The sequence below is a fragment of the Epinephelus moara genome, chromosome 8 (genome assembly GCF_006386435.1).
Source record: "Epinephelus moara isolate mb chromosome 8, YSFRI_EMoa_1.0, whole genome shotgun sequence".
NCBI classification, from domain to species: domain Eukaryota; kingdom Metazoa; phylum Chordata; class Actinopteri; order Perciformes; family Serranidae; genus Epinephelus; species Epinephelus moara.
This window is the reverse complement of record NC_065513.1, coordinates 17,614,860-17,638,638: the sequence shown is the minus strand read 5'-3', so window position 1 is coordinate 17,638,638 and position 23,779 is coordinate 17,614,860. Positions and strand designations below refer to the sequence as shown.

Genomic DNA, 23,779 nt, shown 5'->3' with positions numbered 1-23,779 from the left:
GATGGCCATAGGTCAAAGGTCAAGGTTGTTGTGACATCATCTACCTCATTCTCATAAACGTAATATCTCAAGAAAGCCTTGGGGGAACTTATTCAAATTTGGCACAAACACTCCCTTGGACTTAAGGAAGCACTGATTAGATTTTGCCGGTCAAAGGTCAAGGTCACAGTAGTCTAGCTCACCAGACCTTTCTCAAGAAAAGAAAGGTCTGGCTGGGCTGACTCTCACTTTAAGNAGGTGGTAGGGCGGGACTTCAGCAGGTAGCTCGTTCCGCCCAATGAGAGACTGATCTATGCAGCGAACTTCCGCCCACTCAGACTAAGGTCACAGTGACCTTACATCTGTTACATTCGTGTGAATGCGTTTTCTTTCGAACGCCTTGAGAGAATTTCTTCAAATATGGCACCAACATTAACTTGGACTCAAGGATGAACTGATTAGAATTTGATGGTCAAAGGTCACAGTGACCTCACAAAACATGTTTTTGGCCAAGACTTCATTCACTAATTATGACAAAGTTTTACACAAATGTCTAATAGGATAAAATGTCAAGGGTTTTCTGGCCATCACTCAACATCAAATCCCAGGAACAGAAGGGGGGAAATTTGGTCAGTCACTGAATTGGTGACACTAATCTTGGGTGTCCACGTTGAAACTGTGCTGATTGTATAGATCTTCTGTGCTGCTGGGGGGGGGGGTTGGAGATGTGTGTGAATCATCCTTGTTTTCTTAGACATGAATGTAAACTGTGCAACATGACTGGTACACAGAGGCATGAAACCGGGAAGCTGTAATTCAAGTTTTTGTTTTGGTTTGTTTTTGGATCACTGTCGTTAGGCTTATCTGTGCTGTATGTTTTTCATTTTTACTTTGAATGCAAATGTACAAACCAGTCAAACTTGTATCATTGTCTGTCCATGATGTCACAGGGTAACGCCACATCTGTCTTCCTGAGAAATTTCCAGCAGGTCATGTGTAACCTGCTCATTACCAATCCTCCCTGGCTGGCTCCCAGCAAAGTGAAAAAATATTTCACTCAGGTGTTGCAGTGTCCTCGGTGTAAAACAGGCCTGTGGCCTTTTCTCCAGACAGCCATCAGGTAAACCTCATATCACGTGGGATTTCTTGTCAAATAATTCTATGTTAAGGCTGCGTCCGAATTCCATACTAACAGACTATTCAGTGCTCTAAAACAGTGTGTGATATTTTTTAGTATGTCCAAAACCTTAGTATTAAACCAATAGTGCATCAACTGTGCACTGTTTCTGGTGAAATATTAAAGTATGCAAACACTGGACACGACACTGGCATAAATATCCCACAATGCAATGTGGTAGACAACAACATTCAGAACAGACAATGGCAGATGGCAATCAAGACAGCTCTCTAACATCAATAATGCTTCAATTAGGTGTACTATGTTTTAAAAATGTGAAATTGCCAGTAGAGTTAAGGTTGACATGTGTTACCATAGAGATGAATCTCCAACCGGCAGGAAGTGACATAGTAATTGGAGGTCAGTGCGTCCAAAAAATGCGTACTGCTTTTCATTTGCACAACAGTATCTTAAATGATAGCACACATACTGATTAGGGAGTTCATGGTATGCAATATTGGAGGTAGCGCTTATGTTAGGAAACAGACACCAACGTTGTGTAATTAACAAGCATTCTTGACATTTATTGAAAACGCAGAAATAAAATAATTTTTGCACTGTTTCTCTGTATGTGTGTATTCCTGCAGTTACTGCCTGTCCAGTGAGGTCACTTGTCACCCGCTCCCTGGACCTGCCCTGCCAACACTGTTACAATTCCACAGTGACCTCCTGGCATTTTTCCTCAAGCTCTTCCAGGGGGAACTCCATGCTGTCTCTGCCGGGTAACAACTTTGATACATACAGTGCGGGAGATAGGGCAGGGCAAATTTGCCTTTCTCTTTAGTCAATTAATCCTTCTTGCATGAACAGAGTTGTGGGGGGGGGGTTCACCTGTTCCAGAAATAGTAGAACAAACTCTGGTATTTAAGCTGGTTTGCATAGCAGCACAAAGGTGTTGGGACATGTTTATTTTAATCCAAAGCATGGAAGTGACTCATAGCCCTACAGCTGGCTGGAGTCTATTGGTAACATATACAATTTGAAGTCTTAAATGAAACTAGATGTATAATATTTTTCAGGTTGCACTTTGTTGCACATTATTTGAAAACCCTCAAGTCAACAATTATTCGCTAATACTAAAGTGTATCTAAATATTGACTAAAATTAAATTAAATGTTTATGCCATGTTTTTTTTTCTTACATAAACTATTTTATTTGTTACATTAGATGGTGTATTCCTCCTTTATTTACCCCTGCTTTTCTCTGCCGCAGTGATTTTGTGCTGCTTCAGGAAACCGGAGTCTCTCAGGCTTCAGCATCAGGATCTTTGCTGTATGGAACCTTCTGGACTGTATGGGAGCGCACCACGCTGTTGTCCCGAGCTGTGAAACAACTAACCCAGCTCTTGGTGCAGGCTGTCATTGAGGTAAATACTCTGGAGCTCGTGCATTGTTATTCTCATGGCAAAGTGTGTTACATCCCCCCAGAAATGCCATTTGGGTCAGATTTGTGATCAGAAAAAAACAAAGGTACTCCTACTCCTAGACTGAGCTAACTACATGCTGTGATCTTGTTTATCTCTACTGAAGGACTGCGCTGAGAATGATGAGAAGCAGAGGCTGTGTTTGGTGGACACCCTGCTGGACCTCCTGTCTGTGCTGGTGGAGTTCTGGTGTCAGCAGCACTTCAAACTCAACCAGAGTCTGGTGGAGAAGGGTCTAAAAGACCTAGCGGAGCACTTCGCTGTTATCAGCCAGGGTATGTAAGGTTCAAGTTTGTGTGTCTGACTGAGTGTGAGACAAATACTCTTGTACACATGCTACTTTTCAGCTGCTACTACTTTTAGAAATACTGCACTAGAAAATACAGCGTGCAATAAAACATTATTTTCAAGTAATTCAGTCCCAATTTTTACCTGAATAATTACCATTATATTTTTGTATTTTAAACGTATAGCAGTGCACTACTGTATAGAAGCGTATCGATGCCACACTAGGAAAAAAAGCTAATTAGTATCAAATAATAACATAAAAAGTTTCTTGTCATAACAAGATGTTTTTCACGTTTTTAAAAGATTGTATAACATGAAATTCTTGTAACACTTGTTATAACAAAAATATCTTGTAAAAAATATGAAGAATATCATCAACTCTTCATGTTATTACCTGATACTGATCAGTTTTTTTCCTGGTGTGGCATCAGTAAGCTGCTGTGCTAGAACAACACATGGGTCAGAATAAATGTTTGCATTGGACATTTCTGCAAACCTCAGATTCGTTACATCAATATTTTAAAACTTTACATTTCAGTTTTATTTATGACAACATTGTGGTTAATGTGTAGTTATGTTTAAGCACAAAAAAACAGTTGGTCGGAGATAGGAAAATGTCATATTTTTGACCTAAAATACCCTAACTGGTCAGCACAAACATGGCAGGAAATGTCAGTGGCCTCAAACAGTGGGACCATCTTGCCTAGCTGTCATGCCATCCACCATCCCCTCCATCTCCTGATGAAAAACTCTGCTCATATACATGTAATCTGACCTGCGTCTCTTCAGAAATGATGATACAATATGTGTAAAACATAGTGTCTCTGCAGTTTGCAGGAACCTACAATGCTGTATAATTTTATTCTTGCGAATGGGCTGCTTCTGACCAGCTTTGTCTTTTAATCTATTAAATTTCAATCAATAAATTAATTACTGACATTATGGTGTCTTGACGTATTTTCCCTCCGTTTTGTCCTGTAGATGTGTCTCCGGTGGCTCTGGCAGAGCTGGTTGTCAAGATTCAATCTACCAGACTTAAGTTGGTGATAGCAGATGCCATATTCAGAAGTCTTTGCTGCAGAAATGGATTCACAGTTGGAGATGAACCCCTCTCTCTCAAGAAAATGGTGTGTGTGTGTGTGTGTGTGTGTGTGTGTGTGTGTGTGTGTGTGTGTGTGTGTGTGTGTGCATGTGTGTATTTGTGTGTGTGAATGACTGTTTCTCGTTTTTCACTCGCTTCACATTTCCCATTACTTACCCACGGGAAACCTAATTTTTTCATCAGTCCTGTATTCATTTTGCCATTGACAGGCTTTGTCATTTTCGGCATGCACCTCTTACTTGAGTGAATCACAACAGGCATGTGCTGCTTAGTTCAGTAAGTAAGTCATGAAGACACTGAATGACGCTTTGTAAAAGTTCAGTTGGCACCTATTTTCAGTTTATTTACTGGATTTTTGTTTTTGTTTTGCTTTGAAAGTGATTTTGGCAAAATAAGAGCATGCAGTATCCGCCAATCCTGGTAAAACTACACACACAAACACACACCAATGTTTGTTTGGAAAAAAACAGCAAATAAAGTAACTGGAGAAACTAACTACATTACTGATTAAAAAGTTTGTGATAAATACACCACTTGTAATTACTTCGGTTCCCTTTTTCTCCTGTGCTTTTGTGCTACAGTAAAAAAACGTAAAACACAGATGTTAAGTATTAGTTTACTTAGCAGTGTGAAAATTGCTATAGATTGTATTACAGGTCTCTGCTAGGGTCACAAAGATGGCCAATGTGGTCTACACATTACATTTCCTTGCTGCAGAACATCTGGCTTTCTCACTCACTGATGTCTTTGTTCCTCCTCAGTCCCCCGAAGACACACTATCATGGACTTGCAGTGTAAAGGCACTGTCTAACCCTGTGTGTGTCTGTGTAACTTCTGACAGGTAATGTCCTACCTGCCTGCTCTGGGAAGTTTAGCTCAGAGTCCCACGGGTGCTTGCCGCAGGACCGGACCCACCTCCCACAGCTGCACGAGCCAGGGGACCGGCAGCAGGTCAGTTACACACAGCTCTCTGTCCATACCACTGTCAGTCTCTCAGGTACATGTTCAGTAGAGCCCTAGGCAGAACATGTGAGCACATACATGTAGAAGCAGGGGCTGCACATGTGCAATAGCTTACTCTTGATAACTTAATACATTAAATTACACATGCCTTCTCATTTGTCTTGTACTACATTTTAAACTACCAAACCTTAAGTAAATTTACTTATGTTTAAAGATCAGCCTGGGAATTTCAAATGGCAGTCTGTGCAGATCATTACAAGTCTGCTGCTCTTCTCTCTTGTGACTTAATGTTGTAGGTGGTCAGAGAAACACTTAGGCTAATTGCTTGAGATTTATATAGTCAGGAAAAAACAGAGTGTTTGCACATACCCAGTTGCTTAACCCTTTTTTTAGACTATATCAAATCCAGTTATTACTTTCTCTCTCACTGTGGTTTGTTGCGTCCCCCCTAAAAGATTATTCAAAGCTATAATTGATAACTTTTTGTTGTATTTGCTGAATTCGTCAACACATCCACATGCAGCAGTACATGAGACAGATGATCTGTGAAAAAAATGTTCCTTTGCCTCCTCATTGCTTATAATGGCATTACGGCACATGAATGAAAACAACCAATCAGAGCAGCTGATATTCACGTTAATCATGTCTTTTGAACTGAGGTCAAATTAGGCAGTGCTGATAGAATATCTGTCTATGTCTATTTCTCGCTTCAGATGTTTTCAGAAACGTACTTTAGTGTACTGTTTAGCTGTCAAATGAGAAACTTGCTCCAAGTGGTGGGCAGTGCTTGGTGTGGCGGCTGTGGCTCAGAAGAAGAGCGGCTACTGGTGTGTGAGTTCGAGTGAATGGTTACTGAGAAGCAGAGAAGCCTCGGCCACCAGTGTGTGAATGTGTGTGACTGTGACATGTGGTGTATAGGCGCTCTAGGTGGTCGGAAGACTAGAAAAGCGCTATACCAATTCAGTCCATTTACCATTTACTATATTAAACATGGTGGCTGGGTCACAAACTTTCTCATTTTCCAGCTAAATGGTACACTAAAATATGCTCCTGAAAACATTTGAGGTGAGAAATTGATCAGCGCTGCCTAGTTTGGCAGTATGACCACAGTTCACGAGCAGTGATTGACATGATTGACAGCTGCATTAGAGAGTCCTCAGCTCTGATTGGTTGTTTTGGTGCGCCATGGTAGATTCTAGGGAATGTCATTAGAGGCAATAGTTGAGGGAGGGGCATGATTTCTCATAATACTTTGTGGATGCCATGATTTTTTTTTTAGCAAATATGGCAAAATGTTATTTTTATAAAAGTTACTGACTGTAGATTTTAAAGCAAAGTGCACATTTAAAAGTTTTGGGGGCAAAAAAATCAACAAAAATTTGTGTTGAACAGCACACATGTCGCTAGTCAAATGTCACTCAGGCTGTGTAATAAAATCAAAGTAGCTGCATCAGTCTTTCATTTACTTTTGAATCTTCTTTTACTGTGTCTAAAACAACAGTGCTATTCAAGCAGCAGTCTACTCTGCCTCCATAGTCAGATTTCCACCCATAGATTTGAGGGCAAAACGGGTGAAAATGTACAAACCCAGTGAGAGATGTGAGTGAAAAAGGAACAAAGGAACACCTGGAGAGAGGATGAGTGTGTATGTGTGAGGGCGGGTGGTTGGGTGGGGGTGAGGAGCAGAGATGCATGAATGGAGGGACTGAGGGAAAGCTGGAGAGAGGCAAATGGAGGTCAGATGGAGCGTGAGGAGTTGGCATGTGATGGGTCATGCCCAGGTCTGATCCTATCAGTGTGTGCTGGCTGACAGGAGGAGTGCAAAGGGAGGTTAGACCCCCTCCTCACACACACACACACACACACACACACACACACTGCTGGGTCTGATTTGGACAGGAAGCCGACAGATAGACAGACTAGGATATCCCATCAGGCCTTTGTGTCTTCCCTTACGACCACCAGCTCTCAGCCCCCCCCCTTCTTCACCTCTCTTGATCTGCCCTCGCATACTTAATCCCTCTCTGAATGCAATCACACACACACACACACACACACACACGGGCCCCATACTTCGTATCAGACATCTGCTCTTCCACCAGCAGGTAGTTGGCCTGGAGAAGGGCAGGCGCCACCAGGGAACAGGTTCATGCGAAGGCTACTGGTTCACGCATTGACCCGTTCCCCTCTTCCCTCCATTGCTGCTTTTTACTCCTTCTGCACTCTGCTTTCCCCACAGTTTTAAGGGGTTTAGTTTGTTTTGACACAGACGTGAGAGGAACTGAATAAAACAAGGAATGCAATCTGTGCGGATGAGATAAAGAAATGCCAAAGGGCATGTAAAATCATTTGACCCTGAATGAAAGAATGAAATCAAAATGACAAAGCCTGTGATGAATCGAGAACAGAAAGCAAAAGGAAATCTTGTTTCCTTATTTTTCACGCTTGAGTTCATGATATTATACATATTTTCAGTGATGTTGACACTCTTAATCAATTAACACATCTTGTGTTGAAGCATGTATGAGTCTGACACACCGCTCAATCTCAAAGCATTTTCAATACAATCCTCTATGTTGGTGGAGCTGCTCTGATTCAGTAAAATAATTTAAATATTTTATTTTAAGAAATCAACTGTATTTATTGTTAGAGCACTTGTCAGTAATTCATAGTCCTTAACAGGATGAGACAACATTTTTAAAAGTCTGAGTTTAAATAGCACAGACGCGACTGTGGTTTCAGTAGAGAAGTATTGGTTTAAAATGGTTTCACTTTTGTTTTATCTGAGTTTTCAACCTGCCCGTAGGACACAGGAGAAAATCCTACCGAGATGTTTGGTATTGGATTTATGAAAAGAGCAGGAGCAGGTCATAAAGGTTGAGAGCGGCCACATGACCCCTTCATCTTTCATTTCTGGCTGTTAGAACCCATTAGGCTGTTTTCACTGTGACTTGAGGCTGCTGTAGTCGTGTGTGAGATGGCGAGTGTGCTTCTTCTGCACCAACAGACAGGCTGGCATCAGGGCACACGTCCAAGCCATACCAAGCTGACAGGCCGGCTGATTGACCGACTGTTTAGATGGCCGTTTGACTTGCCGGCTGGCTGCGTGGCAGTGAATGCTGTTAGCAGAAGGGAAGCTACATTTTTCTCCTGCTGGTTTAATCAGGCTCTGTGTATTGCTGTTATCTTTTCAAGCCATTTAACTATGTCATTACTTTGGCTCCATTTCTTATGAGCAGACCTGCATGTAGTCAATATCAGCTGGATTTGAGAGAAGCCTGTAACTAGATCAACTCCACTAATATTTCAAAAATGGAGCCAGATAAAATGTTGTTGTTTTTTTTTTTTGCTATGAGCTTTTTGGTAGAATTAAAGCAAATTGAAAATGTAATGCATGTTTTTTTCTCGCCGTGGCATTCGACATGCACTTCCCCATCACTTCCATTATTGCTCACAAGTTTCTTGAGAGTCGGCCTCCAAGGGCACGCTCTGCCCCAGGCCCAGAATTGATAGCTGGGCCACTGACAGCATGCTGGCCTCCTAAAGTAGACCATGAGGGAAGGAGAGACCGGGGCGTACACGAGCCAAGTACTGTCAACCTCCACTGCTGCCAGCCTATATGGACAAGGGACACTTGGGTGAAGTGGTTCGAGATGAGATGCGGTACGCCCTTATACCAGACACTCTTATGGACTCTCTCGTACACACACACACACATGCACACAGAGCTCGTCTCATCTCTTCTCAGCCTTGTCCCTGCTAATAACAAGCAACGTGACAGGACGTGTGTTTCCTCCTCACTGCTGGGAGCTCCTTCCTGGCTTCTGAACAAGCCAATTACCAGGGAACAAGCCTCTTCCCTGTAATACGGATGGCACTCCGCTTCAATGTGGTGCGCGCGCACGTGCACAGACGTATACACTCCAGACACCTGTCAGGCTTCATGCAGGCAGATCTCCCATACCCACTCACAGGACTAGTGACAGCCCACAGCTATTAGCACGCCACTACTTTGAAGAGGCTTCACTTTCTTTTACTAGTTATTCCTCCTAATGTGCTTGCTCACATCGAATTCTCCGTCTCTGCGTTTGAGGCGTTAAGTGGGAGGAAAAGTGCTTTGGAGGCGGGAATGGAGGATTGGGTGTGTGAAGTGTGTGTGTGTGTGTGTGTGTGTGGCCAACACAGTAGGGGTTTGACAGATATTGTCAGATTTCATATAAAATGATACGACGCCACAAGGGATTCATTTGCTAATAGCACTCTTCACACTACAGTGGTGCCCGTTCCACTTTCTGTACTGCTAGGTCTCCTCACTGCCATGCTGAAATGGTCACTCGTTGAAACTTTAGACTTGTTTATGTAAATCATGGGTAATCTCTTATTGAATTAAGTTTAGCTCATACATGCGTATTTTCTTCTTACCCCTTTGACCATGTCCTTTGTCTCCATGCAGTGCTCAGAGCTCTTTGGTAAAAGAAACAAGCCCGGAGAATGAGAACGTCCCCAGAGGTTTGAACAGAGTCAACGCAGCAGGTATGGTGCATACATACTCACGTACACACATATGCACACTCACTGCTGCTTGACAATATCGCTGCACATTTGCAAGGAGCGGACTTTTAATGGACTGATGCACTGCACTAGGTCATCAGTAAAGAGGGACATGATAGCTCTGTCATCACTTTCAGTTTAATGAAGAGCACATAATGTATGGAGAGAGTGATTGATTTGCATCGGACCACGCTTCCATCTAGTCAGCTGTAAAGGCAACTTGGCTGCATAATTCGGCCTGTCGTGTATGTTCGGGGCAGAGTTTGGGCCGCATTACGCCTCCTCCTCCACTTGTTCCATTCGCATTGATATTCAGCACTGCGCTCTTTGTTTTGTTTAGCTTTTTCCTGATGTCTTATTCACCTTTTAAAAAAGTAAAAGATAAATAAATAAATGGCACGGACAGAAATAATGGCTTCCTCGCACCAAACAATAACACATATTAGTACGCACTGTGCGCCTCAGATCTCCATTTTAGGGATATTAAATGCAGCAATTAGGGTAGTGCTGCAGATATACAGTGGCTGCACTGGTGGAACTTCCTGCAATTAGAGGCATGGCACTCTGTGTGAACTCTTGAAGGTGTCAGAGCTCATATCTCCCCCCTCCACCTGATCAGAAAGGCCCTGTGCCGGTGCGAAGGAGGGGTGGAGGGGGGGGCAGGAGACTCAAGGCTGTTGGCATGTGTTGTTTTTCCACTACGTGATCTCTATACCGATGCGGTCGGCATTAATTTTTGATGAACCATCGGCGCAGCATCCTCCCCTCTCGCCCTCTCATCCCATTCTCTCTCTCCCTCTCTCCCTTCCCCTCTTTCTTTCACAGGCTTTTTCACCCACATATGTAAGCTTGCTTTCTTATATGCTGCACTGCTTTGCTTTGGAGCATCTGTCTCGCCTCCTGAAACCTCAGTATCTTTGTCAAAGTAGCTGAGAGGGGTTGAGGGATTTGGGATGAACTTCTCGCTCTCTTTTTTTTTTTTTTTTTTTTTCAGTTCCGTATTTGCTTCTGGAGGCTCAGCAGAGATTTCAATCTAAATCAGCCTGAATATACTGTATGTAGATTGTCAAACAAGAACTGCTGTGTGTTTTTCATCGCTTAAAATCTGTTTGCTTTTAGCTTCATGTCATCCTGAAACAAACTGTTAAAGTCAACATTCAGGCAGCACAGTTCAAAAGCTAGGTGCGTTGTCCTTGGGAATGGAGAGCTACTCCAGGCAACTTTATCCAGCAATGAGAAATAACTATGTAAAAAGTTGGTGCTTTAATAGATGATCAAAGTGTTATTCCTTTATATGTTGAACACAGTCAGAAGTTACGGCATACTCATCTGTTATTTTTGAAAAAGGTACAGCAGCTGAAGCCTTAAACCTGAGTGGAGTTTTTTTGGCCCAAGCATACTGTAACCAAACTATTTGACTGCCATTATTTCCCACTACCTGGATTGGGTGGGGCCATATGATGGTATAAACTGTGTGACGGTAGAAATGTGTCCATTGATAGAGATTTGGCAATACCGTGTCTACCCTGGGAGCTGTTCTGGGCATGCTATGTAGCCAATCAGGGCTGAATTCTCATGTGATGTTTGTGATTTTCACATGATGTGATTTCATTAATCCAGCTACATCGCAAGCGCTTGCAAGGTAACATGATTTTTGCAGATGGGAAGGAGGAAGGTAAAAGTGTAAACACAGAAACCTAAACACTTGAATTATTGTTCCCAGGAACCCTTAAACTTCAATTTTGAAATAAGTCAATATTTACTGATTTGAGATTTAACCGAAGTATCTCAAATGAGGTTTTTTGTTTGTATGGAAGTTCCAAATAAAAGAAGGAAATATGATCAAGAACGTTTGGTTATTTTAAACCATTTCCTTATTGAATTTACAGAACAATTACTGTATAGGAATATATAGCGTTGCCATGTTATACAGCATTGCCATGATAGAAGATTTTGGTCATATTGCCCACCTCTAGCGAGACTGGAGCATAAACTAGCTGAGGAACCTATGCGGTGCAGATTGGGCAGTGAAAACACTGTCTCTGTAATGATAATTTAATTGCCCCATCTATTTTATGATCTGTTTTTCTAACCAGTGATTTTGCACTGAATATTGATTCGGATCTGTGCCTGATCAATCACAACGTTCCTACTGCACCTCTACGTGCCATCGGTAATAAATATGTTCATACTATAGTGCAACAAAAAGACGACAGAGGAAAAAGATTTTTGTGAGCTTGGCTTTCACATTACGCTTATTTACTTTTGCATGTGTTCATTTGGCAGACAGCTTTGTCCAAATAAAACAGTGTACAAGCCACAGTGGATTTGATCACTAATATTTGAGAGACACTCTGTTTTTGTGTCTTATTACTTCCTGTTGGCAGAGAGGAGGGCATCAAGGGGCTGTTGCTGCCCAGTGTTGTTTTTGACTGATTAAATGGAGGTGTCCCATATTAAAATCTTCACCAGTGAAATGTAAAAATGATGGTCACATACGTTAATGCCAATAAATTCTTTGTGAAAGCTGCATTGCAGTAATCTTGATTTTGGGAAATTAACGTGTTGCTTAGAGCCAGCGACAGCAGTAGTCTTCGTATATATCCAATAACTGGCACCAAATACCTTTCTAACACATTCCTCGCAAATAGCATTGTTACAGGCTTCCAGCAGCTTTTTGGTCCAGGGATCGGCGGGCCAAGCGACACTTTACAGGAGTGTAGCAAGCAGACTGAGGGATATAAAGAGCAACACATACATTTAACTTTTCTATTAAAGTGTGAAACGGGGGATTTATAGAAAAGGACAGGCGGATTTATCCTTTCCGTGCTTGTAAATGCTGAGCATGCAATTACCCCTATAATAGAGGCGTTGTGTCCAAATTGGAGCCATTAAAGTGATTTAACAGTGCATGGATTGGCCCTGGCATTTGCGAGGATGTGTACACATGGGGTGTAGTGGAATGGGTGTTTAATCACAGCGTTTTAGAGCCCGGTAATAGCAGAGCAGCCCATGTAGAACACTGACGTGCCACACAGTACAGCTTACTCATTAGGGACTGTAGTTTGGATTGGGCACCAACCTCTGTTTGGGTGTTTTTGATTTTTAGGATTGGAAATATCGGATTGCTTCATTGATTGACCTCATTATTGTTTATGACTCTGACACTGTTCAACCACTGATGTCTGCTTTCTGATGTTACCCTCACATATTTTAAGAGTGAAAATCAAATTGGTAAAATATCACTACAGGATAGTGGGTTATTGAACTGGAGTGACCCGACCTGTAACTTGGCAGTCGTTTGTGTCTGAATGGTATCCGGCTTGTCTGCTGAACATTTGCAAAGGTGTGGTGATTTGGGGTGGAAATCAGAAGTTTCGTCACAATATGATATTGATTTATTTGTACGATATGATTGCTGATATTGCAAAGTCTGCCACAATACAATTTTGATTCGATTCAGTTCCAGGGCCTGAAAGCAATATGAAACAATCTCAGTAAATACCCTCTTTGTAGTTTTCTTGGCACCTTCCCATTATCTGCATGGCACTAGGCTGCTAGCACCCTTTGAATTATCAGGAAGGAGGTGCGCTTGGACGGAAATGGCGAGACATGCCATGGTAATTTTAAAATAAAGGTGTATCTGGGAGATGACGATACGTATCAATGTTTTCACTTTGCATTGATGATGTTGGATTGTTGGTTAATCCAGATTGATGTATTGTTACACCTCTAATGATGAAAGGATATACTTTGGGGTTTGTCAAAAGGCTGAATTCATGTCAGGTCTTCTTGTCGTCTAGATAGTTGTAAAATTCCAGGTTATGAATTGAGACATTACTGTTTAATCACAATACAGTTAATGAACTAGGAAAAATATCATTAACAGGGCTGCATAACAAATTACATACACACCACCTGACAAAGGGCTTGAGATAAATTGCAGTCAAGTACCTGCTTCATCGTCCTGTTTGTGTCCTCATTGTTTCTGAGTGGTTGTTTTTTGGGAATTCATACAGCAAATAAGTGACTTTTCTGTATCTAATGGGTTTCTATTGTCTTTAGTTGACATTGGTTTATGTTATTACACTTTTTAAACCTTCATCAGCCTATTTAATGGCTACTGAAAAATTCAAGCTATATAAAGGTGCAACATGTCAAAGTTTATAACTGAAATGTGTCGAGAAATAATATATATATTTCAAATCCTTTAACTTTGTTCTGCTTGTTAGGTTTTGCATCAACTTTCTAGGCAGAGCATAAATGATCCTCTTTTTGATAAACAGTCCTTCCAATCCCCCCATCCCCTTTTTTTCCCTTCCACTCTTCAACCTCTTTACTACTGGTGGATGACATTTAATGCATCTTCTGCATCCTCAAAGACACCTCCTGGAAGAAAGGAGTTCTTCAGAATGAATAGGATTTCCAATATTTCCTCTATATGCTTTGAAATTCAGGAAACCCTTTCACTCTCTCCTCCACTGCTTCTTCTTTCTTGTCCCCCTGTTTCCTCCCTCCCTCTCCTTTCTGCCCCAGTCTGTGCGCGCTGGAGTGGAGCCCCTGTACAGGCGTGGCATCCTGGGGAGAGCTAGTAAAGCATTTATTATGGGCTTTGCAGTCCTGTATTATACTGGCAAGCACAGAGCCACTCATGCTTGGCCTTTAACTTCCCTCTGAAGTTCAGCCATACATGAAAAGAGGGGGCTCTGGCCCGCTAATATATTCCTGGTTTAATATTGTATCAGGAAAAAGTGAGGGACGGGGTAAAGATGAGAAAAAAAAGGGAAGAGGGGAGAAGAAAATTGTGTTTAAAAATGTAAATGGAATCCTTGAGAGGTTTTTTCCACGCCTGTTCACCGGTAGTTTGCTGATTAAATATCACGTGGCGACACTGGCAATGCCCAGCGGAGCTTTTGAACCCTGGATCTGTGAAGAATCCTTTTCGAGGCTTTGTGCATGGGCTGTCTACCATAACTTCCTCTCAAGTAACAATATAGGGACGAGCGGACAGGAAGCAAGACTACATTCTCACTACTACATTCATTCACTCGCTGACTGACCCGATATTAACTTTGTTGGGCTCGGGGTGTAAGTGGAACATCTCTGTGTCTATAAAAGCGGAAAAGACCGAGGCAAATTAGTTCAACTCTCCATCTTTTAATTTTTTTTCCTCCCATTTTTTCCCTTGAAAGATCTCCCCCCTTTTCTCATCACTCTCCTTAAATCGCATCCTCATTGGCGGGTCGTACTTTTTTAGGTCAGGTTTTTTTTCTTCTTTTTGGTGTTTGGGGACATTTCTGTGGTATTTTATTGGTGTGTTCACCATATGGAGGGGGACAATGGGCAGGACATCGGGGCACACCCTAATTTTGGATTTCTCTCTTCTCTTCCGCCTTCTCTCTTTTGGGTGTGTTTGTCCGTTGTGTGTGTCCTGGTCGAAGGAGAGACCCTCCTCCACAGAGCTTGCAAGAGGAACCAAGTGGAAACAGTGCTTCAGATCCTGGCGCTTCCTGGCACGGACGTCAACGTTAAAGGTAAGACTTTCTCGCTTTCCCTTTTCTCTGTACCCTCTGTCTCGTCGTCATCTGACTTCACTCCCACTGTTTGCTGTGGGGTTTCAAAGAGCGATTAACATTGAGGGGGAAAAAAAGAGGTGAGAAGAAATAGGAGTGCGTGTGCGTCATCATTGAGGTTAACCTTTAGCTAAAATGTAAAGGGTGTGTCTAGAAAGAGCTAGATGGGTTTGGAGGCTCAGATTTATAGCTTTACGGTGACTTTGCTAAGTGAATTGAATGCCTTTTGATATTTCAGAGTGACTTTCTTTTGTCCCTTTAGGTCAAATATAATGACTTACCCTGCTTTTATGGAAATGTTGTGCTGTTTCAAAGGTTTCTCCGATTTTGTAATAGCCCTTTAATAGCAGCCTAAATTAACTTGCATCTTAGTAGGGGGCTTATGCAATAGGCGATGTCCGAAATGTGATCAGGCAGAACTATGTGCAAAATGGTAAAATTACAGCTGTCACCTTGCAGTCGTCTCCCTAAACGAGGCCCGAGTTAACTGTGGCAGAACATTTTTGGTTGGAGTCCTTTCTTGTCAGATAAAATAGATCTATGTTATGATGTTCTCCAAATGGTCTAATTCTTATTCTTTAGGACTTTTCTATCCATGACCGTTTTTTAATTTTGGAATGAAAGCTGTAAAACACGAAGGACTTAAGTATTTTAATATATCCTGGAAATACTGATTTTTCTATAACTATGTAAGACGTATATGGGCGGTGGTTCGTAACCTATTTGTAACTCCCGAACAAGAATTTCAAGCAGTCTAACATTGTTATTCGCTAATCAATTTGAAGCAGCCTTAGTTCAGTCATATTAATGTCCTTTGTCTTATGGTGTTAGAAAAGACAGATAACTCATTGCAAAAAAGTTATTAAAAAATTGCTGATGCCTGCATCACTTACAGTATTAGATTCAATCACTTTGCAAGGTGTCAGTTTCTTCCAGCTTTAGCAGAGTTCCTCAGATTAGCCCCTGCTAGCTTATGTAGCTATCAGACAAATGAGCTACAACAGTGTGTGTTAGCCTGCTCATGCTGCAGTAAGACTTTAAATCTTTCATCATGACACTTCAGCCAAACTTCACAATTTTTTAATACCATACTTTGGGAGATGTACATATCTATTCATCTGCTTGATACACCAAATTCTTTGCGAAACATTGCACTTCAGTTACTGTTTTTCACCAAGTTCTTGGCAGAAAGCAAAGTCTTGAAGGCCAGAGATCTCTAAAAAGTATATTTAAGCTCTTTAACCTCCAAAATGTTAAACAGTAAGAAATGTTTGTGCTTGGTTTGTTGACCATGTAGACCATGCAGGCTGGACGCCACTGCATGAAGCGTGCAACCACGGCAGCACTGCGTGTGTGGAGGCTTTGCTACGTCACCGCCCTGCCCCTGTGCTTAATAGCCAGGTGGGTGGAGTTAGTCCACTGTACGACGCCCTCCTAAACAAACACATGGACATCGCCAAAATGCTACTGGAGCATGCAGGTGAGTACACTTAATTAATATACCTGTAGACATTGCATTAGAATGGGAGCTGATGCAAGGCATGACACAAAGTACTGGTTTTATAAGATGGAGCTGAACGCTATTTAAATTAATGGAAACAAATGTCTTTATAATAGTCACATATTATTATTTTACCAAGTGATATTGGTTTGAAACTGGTTTCTAAGCAGCACATCTGTAAATGAACACCTTTGTGGTCATGGTGCATATTTATCAGGTTATGCTTATGCTCTTAATGTGGCTCAGCCAATCAGAATAGGATCAGATTTGTCTTTTTTCAGGTTAGGTCTTTCCATAGTAGCTTTTTAAGTTGAAAGTGTAACACTGATTTCTGTCCTGGGGCTTTGTTTTGTCAATACCATCCCCACTGAGGCAGGTTCAGTTAAAAATTGCTACCCTAACTGTATATTACATGTGTTTTTTTCCTAATTGGACAGGATGTACTCTGTTTTCACATATCTTCATGTAATCAATCTCCCCTGAAACGATTCATTAAACAAAATGGTCCCTGTCACATTGTTGGAATCATATAATGTCAAAATAAAACACCTTTAACTTGTCCGGCCAGTTGGCTGCCAAGAGAGCTAATCTGTAGAATTAGCTATTTAGCTAATGATTTACTGCAGTGGTGGGCTGCATGTCACTGCCGCTGTAGCCAAGACAAGCTTTCAATTTAATGTCGCCAACAAATGCAGCGGAGCTTACTGACAGATTGAATGCTGCTTTCGACCTTATTAGCAGGGCCAGTTTTATCTTAACCAGCCTCCTGGTAGAGTGAGAGGGACCTGTTGATGGTGGGGCTTTTAAAGGGGCACTCCACCGATTTTACACGTCAAGTTCAGTTCATTCATCACACATAAGACTATTCAGCCTCTGAAAGCGGCTGTATAATGTCTTCTGTGGCTCTGGAGACAGCTTTTTAAAGTCTGAAAAGTCTAAACAAAATATCCCTTGATGATGTCATTAGGGGTTCACTTGGTTTGGGCATGAAACATTTTAGCAGAGAGACCCTGTGTTACAAATTGGAGGTGTAGAGTTTGAAAGACATGGGCCATTTACCTGATCTAACTATAGATGCTGTCAACTGCCATTATGGGAAATGGAGGACCTAGGGTTCTTGGGGCTTGTTCCATATTTAGGAGAAATTGTTGGGACTTTTCATTGGAATATCCCTTAAATGTTCACACTGTACAATTTTTGTATGTTATCTGAAGGTCAGCTACAATACCAAACAGACTGTGGGCTGCACATACACACTGATCCCTTGACAAACAGAATTGGTATTGGACCCCACTAGTGCTGCCAAAAACACTGATTTACCAATACATATCAATTGAAATGGTTTCAATAGTCATTTTTCGCAGTATCAGTACACCGGTACCAGCTGTGCTTTCTCACTGTCTCTTATCATTCTTGTTTTCTACAGTCATTCTGTTTACCTGATATCAGACAGAACTGTCAACTTGTTACACTCTGTTTCCATCTTCACTCGGCGTCCACTCTAAACGATCTTCATTGGGGAGGGAGATTCGATTTTCCCTAACCACTAGAAACCTGCATATGCACCAGAATTCAACGTCATTTTAAGTCGACACTCATAAATGGCCACGTCAACAGATCTCTTTTGCCGGGGTTTCAAGAATGGAGTGGAGCCAAGTAAGACAAACTACAGTGTTGAGTGATGTTGAAAAGACATGTTGATTTAGAACAGCCTCAAAACAAGAGTCTGTCTTGTCTTAAGTGCTTGCTGTTGTTGCTATTACTCCTGACTCTGCCACGCTGCTTGACAACAGCTTGACAATGGCGTTTTTCCCCCCATGGCACTGATTGGCTAAAAAAGTTCCTCCGTGGCACTCATTACTTACTTATTTACTCCTCTTCTTCCCGGATGGGAAATAAGGCTTTGACGACTCGACGCCATTCATCTCGGTGTTGTGCTACTTTCTGTGCCTCTCCCCACGTAAGCTTCATTTCTTTCAGCTCCCCTTCAACTGTTCTCCACCAGGTGTTCTTTGGCCGCCCAGACTTACGTTTTCCAGGTGGTGTCCATCGTAATGCTACCTTCGGTATCATCTCCTTGTCCATTCTTAGGATGTGGCCTAGCCATCTGAGTCGCTGGTGTTTTATTTCAAGGACCACATCTCTGCATCCTGTTTTGCCGTACAGCTCCTTGGTTGTTATTTTGTTTGGCCAGAAGATTGGGCAGATTTTTCTCAGGCACCCATTGTGGAAGGCACTGATTTTATTCATGTGTCCTTTCACCACTTGCCAGCATTCTGAGCCGTACATGAGGACAGATTTCACCCATTGGTTGTTTTTTACTTTGACCAAGAAACTGCTGTTTTGCGTCACAATGCCAGACAAATCAGTCAACTCAAACTCAATGGAGTTGGCGGATTGAAAGGCCTGGACCCAATCTGCTGTACTTTGCTACTAACCAAGAAAAGACAAGTTGTTGTTGTCAGGTCATAGCCTTGTTGAATTTATCTTTCAACAGAAATTTTAAATTTTGTTCCTTCAGTGTCAATTTTCCCTATGGTATCGAAAATGGTATTGAATATCAATATTTTTCAAGGTATTGTGTGGAAGCTAGAAATTCCAGACCCCAGAGGCTGTAGCAGTTGTCTGCTTCTTCGCAGTATGAATTCTAGATCATCTATACCATCTCTCCCTCTGCCCCCACTGCTTGTCTTTATAATCCTCATGCAATCCTGCACTGCAGTGTCTGTCCAAACAGATTACAGCATCACCTCATGAGATGTCTGTTAATGTTTTTTTTTTTGACGAGATTAGAGGAGTCAGGATCCGCTGCTTGCGAAATTCACACACAGGTTTTTTTGTGGAAATGTGTCACAACACAACTAGTTTGTGCGTCGGCATGTTTGCATGCCACATACAGTCTGAGCTCAGGAGGGTTGAAGCGAGCGTGACGGGTGTCGGAGCTCAGGAGAGGGTGGCGTCGCTGGGTGCGTGGCAGCAGGTGGCAGAGGGGGAATGTGTGTATGCGTTTTTTTGGGGAAGGTGGTGAGGGGTGCCATTTGCCAGCGTTGAACAAGTCTCCCATGTAACATACCTCTGCCTCTGCCCACCTCTCAGTTTGACTAATTATAGTTAATTTGATTCGACTTTCCCATTAACACATGTACATATTCTGTCCTCAAAAAATAAATTAGACTGGGATTGTTTAGTCCCGGAGAGGAAACAAGAGAGCGCTCCTTTTTTTCTCTCTCTCTCTTGCTTCCTCAGTAACAGGAGGGAGAGCAAATTAAAAGAGGTCAGAGGAAGAAGCAGCTATCTGTATCTGTAAAATTAGAAGAGAAAGAGAGAGAGAGTGTGAGTGTGTATGTGTGTGCAGCAGACGTCTGGCCTGCTGTCTAGGCCAGGTCTCTTCGCAGGGACCGAGTTGAACAACAGGAATGAGAATACTCCCAATTTCAAACACCTGCAGGCTTGTACATTATACTTCTTTTTCTCACTCGCTCTCTCCTGACTGTTTGCTATTTCCTCACACCTTGATGGTGGGTTGTCTAAAGGCTACAGCAGGGAGCTGGTGAGGAGGTGGTCCTCTTGACTCCAGGCTACACTGTCTCTCTTGGTCTCTTTTCCGTGATCTCCATCTTGTTGCCATGGACACCATCGATAAGCCTAGCATTTTTTTTTCCTCCCCTTTTTTTTTTAGATCTTTAAGTCCTGGCAGTTAAATGTGGAAAGTTTTTGCTTTGGGGCTACATCGTGCTTAGTTACCGTAAGAATCTTTATGTTGTTGTTCATTCCAGTTTTTCACTCTAAACTCAAGCAGGACTTTTGTGCTTATGGCAGCATTTCTATGCTAGAATACTTTTAAAATTTTGGCCAGGGAGACTCGCTGCAGCGTCCCATGGTAGGAAAACAGGCTAGTGGGCCAGATGCATTTCCATCCCTCTCTCTCTCTCTTTTATTTATTATATTCCTGTGTTTTGTTCTTCTGAGTGCCTGCTACATCTCCTGAAACTATATTTTCCATTTAGGCATTCACCCTGCTGTTTCCAACAGACGAGCTGAACCTAGCTGCCAAGGTTCTGGTAGGCCAGAGAGGGCAACACTGACACTGGCACACCAACAAAGCCTTTATTGGGGAGTGATCTCACCCCTTTGTAAGCCTGTCTGCTTGGAGGCCTGGGCTGTGTGTGTGTGTGTGTGTGTGTGTGTGTGTGTGTGTGTGTGTGCATTTTAAGGGGAGAATTGTAGGGGGGAGGAATGGATGGATCCCACCCCCTACCCCCTCTACCTCAGTCCCTCCAGGCTTATGGAGCTGGCAAGGAAAGGATGCCATGGCTGAGGGCAAGGCTGACTCTGCTCTCCTCCCCTCCTCCTCCCATTGCCCAAGGCCGCCCCACATGACCCTGTGTATAAGGGTGTGTGTGTGTGTGTGTGTGTGTGTGTGTGTGTGTGTGTGTGTGTGCGCGCTTGGCTTGTTTTTACACGGTATGGAAGTGTCCTTGGCTATATATTTTGGTGTATGTGTATGCATGCACAAATATTTTCTTGAATCTCAAATGCTGTAATGAGTGTATGCTGGCTTGCAATTAAGTGTGTGTCTGAGCGTGTGTGTGTGTCTGTGTGTATGTGTGTGTGTTTGCTGATGCTTCCCTGTTCCCCTTCCTCAGCTGGTAGGAGTGTTTAAATGTTGCAGGGTGGCCAGGGCAGCCGGTACCCCTGATTGGAATGGAAAATGACCCGGAGCCTTTAGCTGTGCAGTTCAGACCTGGCACACACACATACACACACACACACACACACTGGAGGCGTGTCAGTGAGCAAAGGGGGTGGAGAAATAAAGAAAAGGGCCTTTAAGCTGTCACCACTCGGCCCTGTGACCGTAATCGCTGATGGCGTCCTCTCAATACAGCCCACCGTGTTAGTAAGCACAGCCAGTCCACCTCGACTTGTAAACACACACACACACACACACACACACACACACACACACACACACACACACACACACACACAGACTCATTTAGATGTTGGAGGGGAAAGAGTATAGAAGCAGAAAGAATTGTTCAGGTATGTGTAAAAGTGTTTTTGTTGTTTTTCTAATCGTTTGGGTTGAGTCAAGTTCAGAGAAGGCAAGAGAGGTTGCCACACGGCTGCCTCTTCCTCATTTTCTCTTTTGATTTTTGTGCATCTCTGGTACACACACACACACACACACATACATAAACGCACACGGTCGGTTAATGCACGGCATCTTGCGGTCCCTGCAGATCTTAATGTGAAAGAGTGTTTGTGGAGCAGAAAGATGTCATTTGCTCAGTGGCACAGGAAACGCACAGTCCCCTTGGACCACTGTAGTCAGTCATGGTTTGTCTCTGTCTGTTTGTCTATCTTTGTCATAGATACACACATACACATACACAGGTAGTACTTTAGATACACTTGGGCCTCTTCACTGTCAACACGGTAAAGAAAGTTCATTCTGCTCGGCACTTATTTCCCTGTGGGTCCTGAACTGGCAACAGCGAGGAGCCGAGCACTCGTACTATTAGAGGTGAGGCTGTGTTTGGAGCCCTCGGCTTCACTGGGGTGTGTTGATGTTTCAACTGCGGGTTTCTCCAGGCTGTATTTCAAGGACTTCCCTCGCTGGGAATTTTTGACTAGGTTCTTCTTCTTTCTCATCTCTTCCTGCCTCTCTCCCCCAACCTTTCTTTCTGTGTTTTGGGGTGGCTGCCAGGATTAAGTCTGGAGCTCTATCCAACAGTCTCCCCGGTCATTTCTCAACGTGGGGACGGAGAGACCCCCTTTTCTAATGAGCCCTATGTGTGTGTATGTGTTATACAAATGAGGGCCATGGAGGATCAAAGGAGGTGGATGATGATTTTGCGATGTGTTACCAAATGTTTTTTGCAGGCTACTTTTGCCCAGCGCCACCTTTATCGTGTACAAAAACACGCATACCTTGCCCCTTTTTAATCAACAGCAGCATTTGGCGAGCACAAAGGCCACATTGAGCTAGCTTCAATGAAAAGGAAAGGGCAGAGGCCAAGGAACATGATTTTTTAGGAATCTTTATGTTATTTGTAGTCCTTTTCTGCCTGCAAGGTTTAGCTGGACTTTAATGTCCTATACATATTTGTAGAGACCAAAAAATAATTGAGAGTTGTGAATTTGTGAATCACGCTCCTCCATCCACGAAGTTAACTTTCAAGGTTTACTTCTTTTTCTTTCTCTGCTTTTTGGCCAATTGAAAAGAAAAACAACGCGGTCACAGAGCAGAGATGATTTTGTGTTGTTGGCTGTGAAAATTGTTCCCTGTCTCTGTGCTCTGGCCCTGAACTTAACTTCTCATACACTCCGCAAGAGCAAAATGGTAGTACTCTTTTCCTTCCCCTTCCTTAAGTTAAAACATTCAACAACGGCTTAGGAAGTACCTTAAAAGTATATTGAAAAAATACAATGTTGATATAGAATACAGGCAAGACAATGAGTGTTGAAAGTTCAACAGTGGCTGGTGTTTGAACTCATAGTACAGTGAAAATGAAGTCATTCAAAAGCAGTTGAGTGTGTTTGCTGAAGTCATTCTTTCAATAAGAAGCTAAACCCTGCAGCATTTGTAGAGTGTTGTACTTTTAAAGAGTTTGGAGCAGCGCTAAGGATGGTGCGTACGGTGGGAGCAGTTATTCGTTCAACAAGAATATTAAGTGAGTTTGGAATTCTCAAGTTTAACATTGCCATCACAATGTCAAATGTAAAGGCTTTATATAATACAGAGAATTTTCTCTGTTTTAAAGGCGCAGTCAAATGTTACAACATAGTTACTGCTGCTAAAACTCTGAGTAAAGCAATAGGTTGTTTAGGCAGTTATGTAACAGCATCAACTACTTCTCACAATAATTCTGTTTACACAACTATCCAGAGATAACTTGTTTCTTGACTGGGTCCTGTTAGTTTTAAACTAAAATGTATTCACTTATTCTGCCTTATGGCATCATATCACAGTTTAGTAGGGCTGTTGCCTTCACTAACCTTTATGAGGAGAGAGGCAGAGGAAGGGAGGAGGGAATCAGAACGGGAGCACTTCTGATTGGCTCAAGATGTTTTTGCTGTTTACTGTGTATACTGTCTCTTGGGACAGAAAAACCAGGATAACCCTGAATGTCTTGGTGATTTCCTATATGTATTATTCATGTTTTCATCCGTACTTTGTCTTAAGGGCTAATTATCAAGTGTTAGCATGCTAAGA

General features: G+C 42.4%; 1 protein-coding gene across 3 annotated transcripts in view; it reads left to right on the top strand.

Annotated features, from left to right (window-relative positions):
- slf1 (SMC5-SMC6 complex localization factor 1) overlaps positions 1–23,779 on the top strand; it is a 37,131-nt gene that overhangs the window by 4,018 nt on the left and 9,334 nt on the right. For all 3 annotated transcript variants that reach the window (XM_050051957.1, XM_050051958.1, XM_050051956.1), the window contains exons 9-17: positions 930–1,099; positions 1,744–1,878; positions 2,369–2,522; positions 2,686–2,854; positions 3,849–3,994; positions 4,811–4,920; positions 9,386–9,465; positions 14,925–15,017; positions 16,354–16,536. In XM_050051957.1, coding sequence (XP_049907914.1) covers positions 930–1,099; positions 1,744–1,878; positions 2,369–2,522; positions 2,686–2,854; positions 3,849–3,994; positions 4,811–4,920; positions 9,386–9,465; positions 14,925–15,017; positions 16,354–16,536 — 1,240 coding nt within the window. The remainder of the gene's footprint in view (positions 1–929; positions 1,100–1,743; positions 1,879–2,368; positions 2,523–2,685; positions 2,855–3,848; positions 3,995–4,810; positions 4,921–9,385; positions 9,466–14,924; positions 15,018–16,353; positions 16,537–23,779) is intronic.